Source organism: Nothobranchius furzeri, chromosome 15 (genome assembly GCF_043380555.1).
Source record: "Nothobranchius furzeri strain GRZ-AD chromosome 15, NfurGRZ-RIMD1, whole genome shotgun sequence".
Classification (NCBI taxonomy): domain Eukaryota; kingdom Metazoa; phylum Chordata; class Actinopteri; order Cyprinodontiformes; family Nothobranchiidae; genus Nothobranchius; species Nothobranchius furzeri.
In genome coordinates, this window is record NC_091755.1 from 47,055,980 (window position 1) to 47,069,225 (window position 13,246).

Here is a 13,246-nt window from a genome sequence, read left to right on the forward strand (position 1 = left end):
TTTAGAGGTCTCACACTGATGTTTTTTTTTGTCAACACAATATGAAGATTAAGAATCAGAATCAGAGTGATTTATTATACTTGAAGGAAGTTATGTGCAGAAAAACAGTTGCTCCAAACAACGGGATAAAATCTCAGACTCGTTTTAAGGAAGAAGACTTTACACAAACCATCTTAGGGATCTTTCTGATTTACTAAAATAATTTAAATATTAATTCATGCCTAAATTTAAACATCACTTTTTAAAACTTAATCCGAATGACTTTAATATGTTTATTTTGCTGCGTTTTATTATATTGTATCTTGTTTGACGCTTGTTGTGCTGTCGTGTTAGGTGTATAAATAAAGCTGGAGTCAGACTCAGATTTCAATCAGAGTTGACCTCCTGTCCTCTTGTGGATCTTTGTAGTTGTCTTTACTTCCTAGACACCTCAGCACGGATCTCCTGGTGATGGTTCCGTTTGCTCCCCAGCTCCGGTCAGTTCAGTACCACGGATCCGCCGTCTTGTCCCGCTTCCCACCAAACATCAGGGCGGGAGCCCCACTGGATTGGACCTTTAGCGGGTTGTAGCTGGGGGGTCCAACGGAGCGTTCGGTGCTCGGGCAGCGGGGTGAAGGCTCGGTCCGGACGGAGGCAGACAGGGCAGCATGGCCGCGGAGAGCCACACCAAGACAGGGGGAGAAATAGCGACGAGCCGGACCCAGAGTGAAGGTGAGATAATTCAGTGTTTTACAGGAAATTAGAGTCCGTTTATTTCAGCCCCATGGAGCAACATTTAAGCTAGGCTGCCGGTGAGACGAAGCGGCTAACTAGCTGCCAATCTTGCCCTCCTGCGGACAGTTAAAGGAGCTAAATACGGGTAAAAGTTAGCCGAAAAGTTAATTAACTTGTGAGCTCTCCAATAAAACCAGAAGCTCATAAATATCTAGACGTTTAAGTATATTCGGAAGCTCCGAAACCAGGATTTAAAGCCGTGAAAGCGGAGTTTGGTTGTGAAGCAGAACCAGGAGCTAATGGAGGGTTAACCCGACAGGTAACTCCGGTTATCTGCGGCTAATCGACCCACCGCTGCTGGTTAGAGTTCTATCCGAGTGTGTGGAGGCTGCAGCGGAACGGGTGGAGCTCGTACACCTGGTTTAAGGTAGAATGAGCAGGTGTGAGTGGCTGGTGACGTGGAGCTTCAGGTGTGTAGGGGGCAGGACACACACACACACACACACACGCTTGTTGTGAGTTCTGAGATTATTAGTCACCATGGTTACGTGTCACCATGTTTAGTAATAAATTATGTTTTCTGTGATAAGTAGATAATTGTTCATGGTCGGGTTTTGTTGGTTCTGCTGGGTCGGCTCTGATCCGGGTGATGGATTCTCACACTCCCTCACACACTCAGGCTGCAGATCTGTGACCCGGGTCATCGTGACTCCAGATAATCTGATCAGAACAAGACTAGCAGTTCTGCTGCTATCAGGAGGTAGATGGAAGGAAACAAAAAACCCGCTGTTTTCTGTGTGTGTGTGTGTGTGTGTGTGTGTGTGTGTGCGCGCGCACGCGCACGTTCTAGTACTGATCCGTGTGTGTTTGGTTTCTGCAGCCAACAGGAAGCTAAAGTACATCAGTCTGGCCGTGCTTGTGGTCCAGAACGCATCGCTCATCCTCAGCATCCGATACGTCCGCACGTTGCCAGGCGACCGCTTCTTCACCACATCAGCCGTGGTGATGGCCGAGATTCTGAAGGTTTTGACGTGTCTGCTCATCATCCTACTACAGAAGAGATGTGAGTTCCTTCATCCTGCTGGGGACGATGCTGGTCCTTCATCCCCATGCTGACTCTGGGTGTTTGTGTCTGCAGTCAACCTGAAGGAGACGGCGGGCTTCCTGCTCGACTCTGTGGTTCTTCAGTACAAAGACACGCTGAAGCTGGCGGTTCCGTCGCTCATCTACACGCTGCAGAACAACCTGCAGTACGTCGCCATCTCCAACCTGCCGGCCGCCACCTTCCAGGTGCGGAACCCTGGCTCGAGTCCGACGTGTCGGGCTGTGTTGCGACTAAATTGTTTCTGTTTGGAGCTGAATGGAAACGATGAGGGTTAATGTTTGGTTCTGACCCAAACCAGAACCTTCTTAGGATGATTTCCTCTGAGTAACTCCACTAAAACAGATCAAATCTGAAGATTAAAAAGTGAATTATTTAATTATTTACTTATTTACGATACACGAGTAAATTCAAGAATTACATTTTGAGAATTTTATTGAGCGAAAAAACTGAATCATTAAAAGATTGAATTAAAAAAAATGTAATTTCAGTTTTGGGTCTGTTGGGTGGGGCCAGCGGCTCTGATTGTGTGACTTTGGACTTGCACCTGTAACAGACTCCTCCCCCCTCAGGTGACCTACCAGCTGAAGATCCTCACCACAGCACTCTTCAGCGTCCTGATGCTCAGGAAGTCCTTGTCCAGAGTCCAGTGGGTCTCGCTGCTGCTGCTGTTCGCTGGTGTTGCCATAGTCCAGGTAAGCCCCGCCCACCGCAGGTCACCTGTTCGTGGTTCGAGTTAAAAACTGAAGGATTTTTGAGTTGATCCGGTCCGACCCGGTTCATCAGTTCAATTCAAGTTTATTTATAAAGCACCAAATCAGGACAAGAGTCGTCTCAAGGACCTTCACACAGTAAACATCCCAATACAGGTCAGGTCATTAAGCCAGTTTCCTACATAAGGAACCCAGCGGGTTGCATCGAGTCACTGACTCGTGTCGGAGTCTTTACAGCAATCCTCATACTAAGCAAGCATGCAAGGCCACAGGGTTTCCTGAGGGAGGTTCTGGAATGTCTCAGAAGAGTTTCCAAGCCTCAGAGACCCGTCAGGACCATGTCCTGGCCCGTTACTCCTCATATCCTGTCATGTGACACGTGTAACCCGGTTCCGTGTCTGCGTGTGATTGAGGGCTTTGTCCTGTTCTCCGGAGTTCCCAGATGCTTGTCCTGCGGGTTGGTCCAGTTGATCCTGCAGAAACTGCTGCAAGCATCAAGTTTCAGGAAAGCCTCGGTGTAAGGAGGTTAAACAGGAAGTTCAGGTTAAACAGGTGGGGTGGGAGGGCCTTCCATAAAAGGGTTTGGCCGCTCCTCCGTGTCAACAAAAGAAACGAGTCGTCTCTCCGGCTTCGTGCGGTTGCTTCATGTCCTTGAAAATCAAACCAGTTTTGTGTTCAAGATCAACCTGATGAAAAAACTCTCAGCCACTCTGCAGCAGGAACAACCTGAACTTCCGTAAACGCGGACCGACCCGAAGGACGGGTCCAGTAGAACTAACAGAACGATCATGTCTCTGCAGGTGCAGCAGGAGGGGAACAAGGAGGCGTCGGTGGCGAATGCCTCCAACCAGAACTACACCGTGGGTTTAGTCGCCGTGGTGGTCAGCTGTCTCTCATCGGGATTCGCCGGCGTTTACTTTGAAAAGATCCTGAAGGGAAGCTCCGCCTCCGTATGGATGAGGAACGTTCAGCTGGGGATTTTTGGCACGGCGCTCGGCCTGCTGGGAATGTGGTGGAACGACGGCGCCGCCATTGCTAAGCGTGGTTTCCTGTTTGGCTACACCAACATGGTGTGGTGCGTCATCTTCAACCAGGCCTTCGGCGGGCTGCTGGTGGCCGTGGTGGTAAAGTACGCCGACAACATCCTGAAAGGTTTCGCCACCTCCTTCTCCATCATCGTCTCCACGGTGACGTCCATCTACCTGTTTGGCTTCCACGTGGACTTGCTCTTCACAGCGGGGGCGGGGCTTGTGATCGGCGCCGTCTACATGTACAGCCTCCCCAAAGCGCCTGGCGGCTCTCTGGGTCATGGCCTCTCCTCATCTTCCTCGGCATCTCCGTCGCCACCAAAGACGGAAGGGGGCGGCGAGATGGAGGCGTTTCTGCCAAAGTCAGTCCTGGTGAAGTGATTTGTGTTTCTCTCTGGCGCCACCTGGTGCTCACTTGCTTTCTGCTCCAGCTAACCAATCACTGGTCTTCTGTGGGTTTCCTTCCTCCTCCCTGCTGAGCACTAACCTGTCCTCATAGCTGGTGGTTCAGACTAACTCCTGGACGAGGAGGAGAAGGGAGGAGGCTCCTCCTCTTGCTTCCTCTGCCTCAAAATTTTCACTAACTGAATGAAAGAAGCGGCGGCTCAGACGGACTCTGGCTCCTCCTGTGATCGCTGACGATTGCTTCACCAGTTGTGGGACGGCGTCTGCCTGGTGCCTTTTCTCATCTGTACACGAGCCAGAGGGCGGTGTCAGGTCGCAGTCAGTCTGACCCCGGGTCAGCTGATTCACTCTCTCATCCATTAAACCTCCTTTAATTAATTCATGAACTTTTTGTTAATTTCTGTTGTTGCCAAACTTATCCTGAAGGGGGCTCCGCCCCTAAGAAAGCTCCTCCCTTATGGAGGCCCCGCCTTTAAGAAGGCTCCTCACTTATGGAGGCTCCGCTTATAAGAAGGCTCCTCCCTTATGGAGGCTCCTCCCTTATGGAGGCTCCTCCCTTAAGAAGGCTCCACCCTTAAGAAGGCTCCTCCCTTATGGAGGCTCCGCCCTTAAAAAGGCTCCTCCCTTATGGAGGCTCCGCCCTTAAGAAGGCTCCTCCTTTATGGAGGCCCCGCCTTTAAGAAGGCTCCTCCCTTATGGGGACTCTATCCTTATGGAGGCTCCACCCACATGGAGGCGTGGCATTCTCATGGATGTTTTCGTATCTGGGTGACGTCTGCGTCTTGGTGTGTCTGCTGTCTCTCTTTGGGCGGATCTTTTGGGTTCGTTGTCTCCGGTAGAAACCTGAACCTATTTGGACCTGAGACCTGACCAATCAATGACAGATAATCTGATCCTAAAACCGTCAGTTCTGGTTATTGGTGTCTGAACCAGAAGCCTAAACTGGTGGTTTTAGGGTTCTTGAGACTGACAAAAATGTCCATCTGATAGAAAAATCATAGAGCAGGTTGATGGTTTGAATCCTTCCCTAGTGGAGCAGAACCCTGGGCTGGTCTCGGGTCAGATGGGTTCTCCTCCTCATGTGAAAACCTTTTTATTTTCCGCTCATCAGAAGCTGCTGGTTCTGTTTGAACTCTGGAGTTGATTATTAATGTCTGAATGTGGGCGCTGTTCTGCTGGTTCTGGTTCTGATTCTGAGGAGGATCAGCAGGAAGCTTCAGGTGTCAGCTGCAAACATTTGTGGTTAAGTCAGAACCGAGCCGTTGGATCAGAACTCACCGTGTTCGTTTCGGTGAGTTTAGTCCGCTTTAATCTGGTTTCAACCGGTTCTGATGGTTCTGGAACATGAAGTGGAAACCTATAAAATTTTTATGTTCAATTTAGTTTTTTTTTAATTTAAGATGAAAAATAATTTAGAAATATTTGTAGAAAAAAATCATTTTTTTTTTTACTTCAAGGCGATGACTTTATTTTTCCGTTCAGATTAAAAATGGCGTTTATAATTTCCTCCTGAGTTGGCTAATCTGGTCACGTCCGTTATAGCGAACTTTTCTAAACAGAATCTCGCAGCTTAAAAACGTCTTCAGTGGCTACACGAAATAATCTTTTTCTATATAAACTTTTATATCCATTAAATTTAATGTTGAATAAAAACATGAATGTAAAAATGTTTATTTTGAGATTCTCCTGATTGATCTGATATTTAATGTTTGTGGCGCAGAAGTTTTTTGTTAAAGAATTTATAAAATCTTGTGAAACCGAAGAAATGAAAAGTTGTTTAAAAAGGTTGTTCGTATTTTCTGATTTGTTTCTTTTTTATATTTAAAGTTTAGAAACTTTCTGAGTTTCTGAGTTTTGGCACTTTGGGTTATTTGGGATGGGGGTGGGGGTGGGGGATCCTCGGATCCGTCTGAAGAATTCCCAAATCCGTTCTAGTCTCGGCTGACGTCCGGGAGCGCCTCCTGCTGCTGGTTCTGGTTCTTGTGTGGAGGAGTTTGTAAATACTTTTGTCAAAGTTTTATAAAATCTCACATGAACTCAACTCTGGAGTTTGTCTTTACTTCAGTTTCAGGAGTTTTATTTTTGTGTTTTTAAAAATCTGCTAAATAAAGTTCAGAATAAATTTTTTTGAACATTTTTATTTAATCGAACCTTAATGAAATGATAATTTACCCCAAAAGAACGAACCAAGTTTAAATAAACTACAAATAAAAATAAGCTCGTTTGCTTTGGCCGCTTTGAGCTCGATTTGCTCCGTGTGAATTTTTAAAAGAAAACAAAAATAAAATGACCAGCTAAACTTTGTTTATTTCAATGCTAAACATTGAGGGGTTTTTTATGTTTTGACCATTAGGAAATCTTTAATTTCAAGGCCAATCTGGCTGAAAAACATCTGAAGTTCCTGATCTGGTCCAGAATCCTTGATCCAGTCCAGAGCTTCCAAGCAGTTCAGGCCACACAGAAACGAACCAGGCTGCATGTGCCTGGTACCAGCGGACCGGTAGACCCAGTCTGGCTCAGGTGGTTCAGTGTAAACACTAAAGAGGACACAGATGAACAGGAACCAGGACTGCAGGGTGGTGGAGGTCATGACCTCTACAGGAAGTCAGGAGAATGGAGAGAATGAGGTTAAAGATGGAGATGGTAGAGGTGGTGGTGCTGAGGATGATGGTGATGAAAGAAAGAAAATGATCTTTTCTTTAGCATCTCATGACAAAAATCATGAGGCACTTAAAAAAAGTGTAGAATATAAATTTTTCTTTAAAATTATTCAAAAATAAATTAAAAAAATAAAATCTGTGATTAAAAAATGTAAGAAAAGGGAGAGAAAATGATCAGAAAAAAGGGAAATCAGTGGATCCTGGGAAAGGCGAGGGAGGTGATGGAGTCCCACCAAAGCCTGAACAGGTGAGTTTGAAGGAGACCACTGATCTCAGGCTCAGGGGGAGAGAGGTCCAGAGTCTGGGGGGCCACAGCAGCAGACGATCTGTCACCTTTGACCTTTAGCCTGGTGCTACACAACCAGTAGGCTTTGGTCACTGGACCTCAGGGACCTGCTGGGGGTGTAGGGACTAAGAAGATCACCAGTGTAAGATGGTGCTTGTCCATGTAAGGCCCTATAGACCAGAACCAGGATCTTGAAATGAACCCTGAAGTTGACTGGCAGCCAGTGAAGCTGGAGGAGAAGCGGGGTGAGGTGGGTGTGTTTGGAGGACTTGGTCAGAAGCCGAGCACAGGCGTTCTGAACCACCTGTAGACGGTTCAGGGAGGTTCTGCTCAGACACGTGAAAAGAGAGTTACAGTAGTCTAAGCGTGAGGAGATGAAGGTGTGGAGAACTGTCTCAAGTTCAGAGCGGGACAGAATGGGACTCAGCTTAGCAACGTTCCTGAGATGGAAGAAGGAAGAGCGAACAAGAGAACTGACATGAGAATCCAGGGTGAGAGCTGGCTCAAAGGTCACGCCAAGATTCCTGACAGAGGGTTTGGTGTGAGAAGCAAGCTGACCAAGAGAGTCTCTGACTTTGGGAACCAGCTTGTCTGGGGCACAGATGAGGATCTCAGTCTTATCTTCATTCAGCTGAAGAAAGCTCCCACCATCCAGGTTTTGATAGAGTCTAAGCAGGTGTGTAACAGCTGCAGCTTAGACATCTCATGGGGCTTCAAGGAGATGTACAGTTGGATGTCATCTGCATAAAGATGGTAGGAGATTCCTTTGAAGGAGCTCAGGATGTGCTGAAGAGGAAGCAGATAGAGGAGGAAGAGCAGAGGCCCCAGCACAGAACCTTGTGGGACACCATGGGTAAGAGAGGTGGTGGAGGACCGAAACTTGGAGACGGCCACAGAAAAGGAGCGCTCAGAGAGATAAGAGGAGAACCACTCCAGAGCAGATCCTGAAAGGCCTACCCAGTCTCTGAGTCTCTCCAGTAGCAGGTGATGGTCAACAGTGTCAAAGGCTGCAGTCAGGTCCAGCAGGACCAGAACAGAACAGTCCCCTGCATCACTGTGGGTCAGAAGGTCATTAGAGACCCTAAGAAGAGCGGTTTCAGTAGAATGAGCTCTACGAAAACCTGACTGGAAGCTATCATAGATGTTATGTTCATCAAGAGCAGCTGTGAGTTGTTTAGCCACAACCTTTTCCAAGATCTTGGAGATGAACGGAAGTTTAGAGATGGGTCTGAAGCTGCTATGGAGAGAGGGGTCGAGACTCTGGTTTTTATGAAGCGGGTGGATTACAGCGTTCTTAAAGTAAGCAGGGACCTGACCAGAGACCAGAGAAGGATTAATTATAGAGAGCACGCTGGGACCAATGGACTGAAAAGCACTTTTGAACAAAGATGAGGGTAAGATGTGGAGGGGGCATGCAGAGGTCTTCATAGAGTTAACTAGTTTGGTTAACTCAGGCAAAGAAACAGGAGCAAAGCTATCTAGGATGATGGACCTGGTTGGAGTCGGGAGAGGCGGCGATAAGGCTGAAGGAGAGATGCTAGATCTAACCTTATTGACTTTGTCCACAAAGAAAGACAGAAAGTTCTCACAGTCTGTAACAGAGTGGATGGAGGCTGTAGGAGAGGCAGGAGAGACGATGCTGCTGATGGTGTTAAACAGCACCTTGGGGTTCCCTTTGCTCTGGGACACCAGGTTGGAGAAATAGGAAACCCTGGTGTCTCTGACTGCAGAGTTAAAGGATGTCAGAAGATCCTTTAGGTGCAGCAGATGGACGTGGAGATGGGTTTTCTTCCACAAACGCTCAATTTTTCTGCATTGGCGCTTCAGGCTGCGAAGGCTGTCATTAAACCAGGGAGTAGGGTTCACTGCAGGAACTGATCTGGTTCTGACAGGACAGATGTTGTCCAGAATGGAGAGGCAGTGCTCGTTAAACTGAGAAGTTAAAGAGCAAGTCACCCCCTACCAGATTCCTACTCCACTCCCACTTCCTGTTTGAAAAATGCAACAAATGCTGTTGCCTAGCAGACCGAGGGGGCGGAGCCACTAACAAATACACACACACAGGCTCACAACGACATTGTGACATCATAATGTACCAACTAACGTTCTAGGGTACCTCTTAGCCAATAGCGATGGCAGATTTAAATTCAAATGCAGTGCAGAGTTTTTACCTGACGACGGCACAACACTGACAGTTTTAGGCAGAAAATAAAATTTTAACTAAAATGCACTAAAGTACAAAACTATTGACGACACGTGTCTGCAGCACGAGTAGACACACATTTATACAGTTTATCAGAAAAATAAGTTGATTTGGGGGTGACTTGCTCTTTAAGGAATCTGGGTCATTAGACGATGATGATGAAGATGGTAGAGGTGATGGTGATGAAGGTTTCATTAACAGCTGGTCTGTTTGGTTCTACTTGAATCTTTGGTTCCTGGATCCTGGTCCAGGGCAGCAGATACTTGTCACATGACCTATTTACAGAGCATACAAGGTGGGGGTGGGGGGACCAGGGTTGAGAAGCCCTGGACTAAATGATCAAACACTAAAGAATCAGAAAATCTGTTCCAGTAAAGATGTTAAAATAAGATGTTTTCCTTCATTATTATTCCTTGAGCTGCTTCATTTATTTGAATAGAGAACTTCCTGTTTGGAAAACATTAGAACTTATCTCCCCCCCCCCCCCCCCCCCCCCCCCCCCCCGTCTGTTCTGCAGGTGTGCAGGTAAAGAAAAGGGATCCTGAGATGGAGAACTTCCACTTCCTGCTGAGGTCCAAACCTTTCACAATAAGATGCCAAACAGCTTCCCTCCTCTACCTCCTGCAACTCTGACTGAAGACTACGTCTGATTGGTTCTTCGTTTGTGATGAAGCACTAACACAAGTTAACGCTCCACATTTTTACACTCCTTTGCCCCCACGTTGGTTCTGACTGAGCCAGTGAGCAGCTGTGAGCTTGAATGAATAAATGTATAAAAACACATTTTAATGAGAGATTTATGAAGTAATTCAGATGTTTAAGTATCAGATTTTATTTAAAGACTGAAGAACGATCACTCATGTTTACAAAGTTTTATTCACAGATTAGTTAAAAATGTTCATTCGTGCCTTTCGAGTCTGCCGCAGACTGGTTCTGGGTCCTTCCAGAACCTGCAGGTCCAAGCAGCCCTCTGAGAAGACGGACCGAGAGGCTGTCCTGTCGTTGTTCACATTAAACTCAACAGTATTAATAAATAACCTGATAAGCTTCAGGCGTCCAAGTGTGTTTGTTTGGGGCTTTTATTGTGAAGGACTAAAGGAAATTCTCGCTCTTTCTCGAGTCTGATGTTTCCCCTGCACACCATCACACAGTTCGGCACCAGTCACTTCACAAAGTGTCCGACATGTTAGGCGTCCCGCTAAACTCAGGGACTTCATTACTAGTGGGCCATTCCCATCTGTACCGGGTCGGCCCGGGCCGGGTAGCTCCAGTCGGCCCCAGCCTGGCCCGGTTGATTCCACACATCCTTGTCTTAAGCCCATGTGGGCTGATTCTACCCACCAATCAGAGGCTTGCTCTAATGGAAGGTGTGAATCTGCTGTCAGCAGTGGGTGTGTTGGCCCTGGTCGGCCTGAAGCAGACCCCCTCGAGAAGAGGGCTGAGAATGAGCCTTGGTTGGCCCAGAAAAATACCAGGCCTCCCAGATATGTAAACAACCTACGCTACCCGGCCCGGGCCGACCCGGTACAGATGGGAATGGCCCATAAAAGTTCGCACAGATACTGCGGAGCAAGGCCGTGTACGGCTTTAAAAGCCAGTAAAAGAACCTTGTACTGGACCCTAAAATCCACAGGCAGCCGGTGCAGCCAAGCTAAACTTGGGGTGATGTGCTCCCTCTTTCTCGAACCCGTCAACAGGCGTGCTGCTGCATTCTGCACCATTTGAAGACGGGAGAGGTGAGGCTGAGGAAGACCAAGGTACAGAGCGTTGCAATAGTCAAGGCGTGATGTAATAAACGCGTGAATCACCGTCTCCAAGTCATGACTTGAGAGCAGACGCTTGACCTTGGCGATCCTCCTTAACTGATAAAAACTGGCTTTGGTGACGGCACTGATTTGCTTTTCCAGAAGCAGATCGCTGTCAAGCCGGACTCCCAGACTGGTCGCTACAGGTTTCAAAAATAGGGCCAGTGGACCAAGGTCAGCAGAACGTGGCCCACTGGACACACTAGGACTAAAAAGCATGACTTGTCATTATTAAAATGTAATTATTTAAGGTTTATATAATTAATGTGTTGGGCATTTCATTGTTTTGGGCAGTACAGTAATTTTTGTGTTTATGTATATTTGAGCTCTGTATTAAAAGAAGAGACTGATCTGATTACACCACCTGCTGGTGGTTGAGGAGAAGACAGGCGGAGAGAGAGGGAGGAGGAAGTGAAGAAAGCAGCGGCGAGCTGCGGTGTGGGAGTTTTTGGTTCTGTCCTGCTGTTCGGTAATAAAGAGGATTATACATCACAACTGTAGCCCGTCTTCCATGTACCCCCCAGAGCCGACACCTATCAACAAATAAGGGTTACAATAGCAAGAAATAATGCAGTTAGAGTAAATTGTAGAAGAAAGTAGTCGAGCGTGGAAAGTGGTCAGTGTGTCCTTAAGCCTATAGCAGCATAACTACAGAGATAACTCTGGATAACCTAGCCTTTTAGATGGAGGCATGTTGGAGGCAGGGCAAGGGAGAGTCGTCTTTACCGACTGTACACTCCACCTCCCTCTACTCCCCCGCTTGTCCTGATCTGGGCTAACATCAGATTTTAACCATAGGCCCTATCAAATAAAAATGTTTTAAGCCTATTCTTAAAAGTAGACAAGGTGTCTGCCTCACGGACTAAAGCTGGGAGCTGGTTCTACAAGAGAGGAGCCTGATAACTAAAAGATCTGCCTCCCATCCCTTTATTTAGATATTCTGAGAACCACCAGTAGACCTGCAGTCTGACAGCGAAGTGCTCGGTTAGGAACGTATGGAACAATCAGGTCACTGATGTACGATGGAGCTTGATTATTAAGAGCTTTATATGTGAGAAGAAGGATCTTAAAATCAAATCTGAATTTAACAGGCAGCCAATGGAAGCTAAGATAGGAGAGATGTGATCTCTCTTTTTAATTCTCATCATGGACGAGTGGACAGAGAGAAAGAATCCAAGGATCAAAATGTTTTGGTCCCTTCACCCACAGACATAAATGCTTCACCCTCAGACTTTCACAACATAACAAAGGTGTAGTTTGGTGATCAGTCACCAGGGGGCGACAAAGTCCAGTTCAGGTAGAGTTGAACTGTTTTCCCTCCAGATGATCAAAGAAGGTGAACAGAATTCACAGTTAGAGTGTATTTTTAGATTCAGAGCTGATAAACACTCAGACTTAGCGGAAATATCGTGGAGTTGTGTTCAAATCTCTGCCAGGACGTAGTCGGCTCCTTCCACTGCCTCTGGTTTTACCTGCGTTCATGAACCAGGCATTAGTCTGTTCCCGTTTGGTTCCTTTAGTTCTTATCTCAGTGGTTCTTTAAAGTTTCTCTTCTGATCTGAGTCAGAACAGAACAACATGGTATTGCAGACGCGCGCGCGCACACACACGCACACGCACGCACGCACACACATTATGTGACACATACACGCACGCACACATACGCACCCACACACTCACATGCACCCACGCACACGCGCGCACACACACATAAACACGCGCACACACACATACACACACGCACACACACGCACACACACATACACACACGCACACTTGGCAGCAGGTACCAGAGGAAGAACACTCTCTTCCTCCTAATGAGACAAGCACTCCTGGATCAGAATGTCTTTCCCCATCAGATCCATTTAGATCGGTCCAAGGCCAGGTTCTGGTCCTTCTCCAGAACGTAAACAGCTTCTGTTGACCAGGTCAGAGCCATGATGAACCCTGATGGTTCTGGTTTTGCTGGCTTTCTTTCCTCAGTTTGAACTTTTCAGCCTGACTCTGATGATGCCTCTCTCTCCACCAGGCTGACCTTCCTGTGACCTTCAGGTCTCACCTGCAGGATGCAAAGGTACCACCACCTGCTGTTCATGCTTGATGCTGCGGAACCAGAACCGCAGACCCAATTACCAGATTCACCCAGCAGGATGCTCATCAGTGATGTGCACCTGATCCAGTCCAGAACCTCTTTTCTAGTCAAGAACCCCCACTCAGATCCAGACCAGAACTCCTCGTCTCTTCATGTTTTCCTCCCACTCGGACTAAGCTGGTTCTGGAGCGGTTCCGGTTCCGTATCATGACGCGTCTTTATGAAATAAAAACTGTCT

At 47.2% G+C, this 13,246-nt stretch overlaps 1 protein-coding gene across 1 annotated transcript; it reads left to right on the forward strand.

The window, feature by feature from the left end:
• Positions 1-442: 442 nt before the first annotated feature.
• Positions 443-10,162, forward strand: slc35a2 (solute carrier family 35 member 2). The gene is made up of 6 exons (XM_054746264.2): positions 443-711; positions 1,595-1,777; positions 1,853-2,004; positions 2,389-2,511; positions 3,330-3,919; positions 9,629-10,162. Exons 1-6 carry the CDS (start codon positions 648-650, stop codon positions 9,654-9,656), a joined length of 1,140 nt encoding a protein of 379 aa, XP_054602239.2. The 5' UTR covers positions 443-647; the 3' UTR covers positions 9,657-10,162.
• The last annotated feature ends 3,084 nt before the right edge of the window (positions 10,163-13,246 follow it).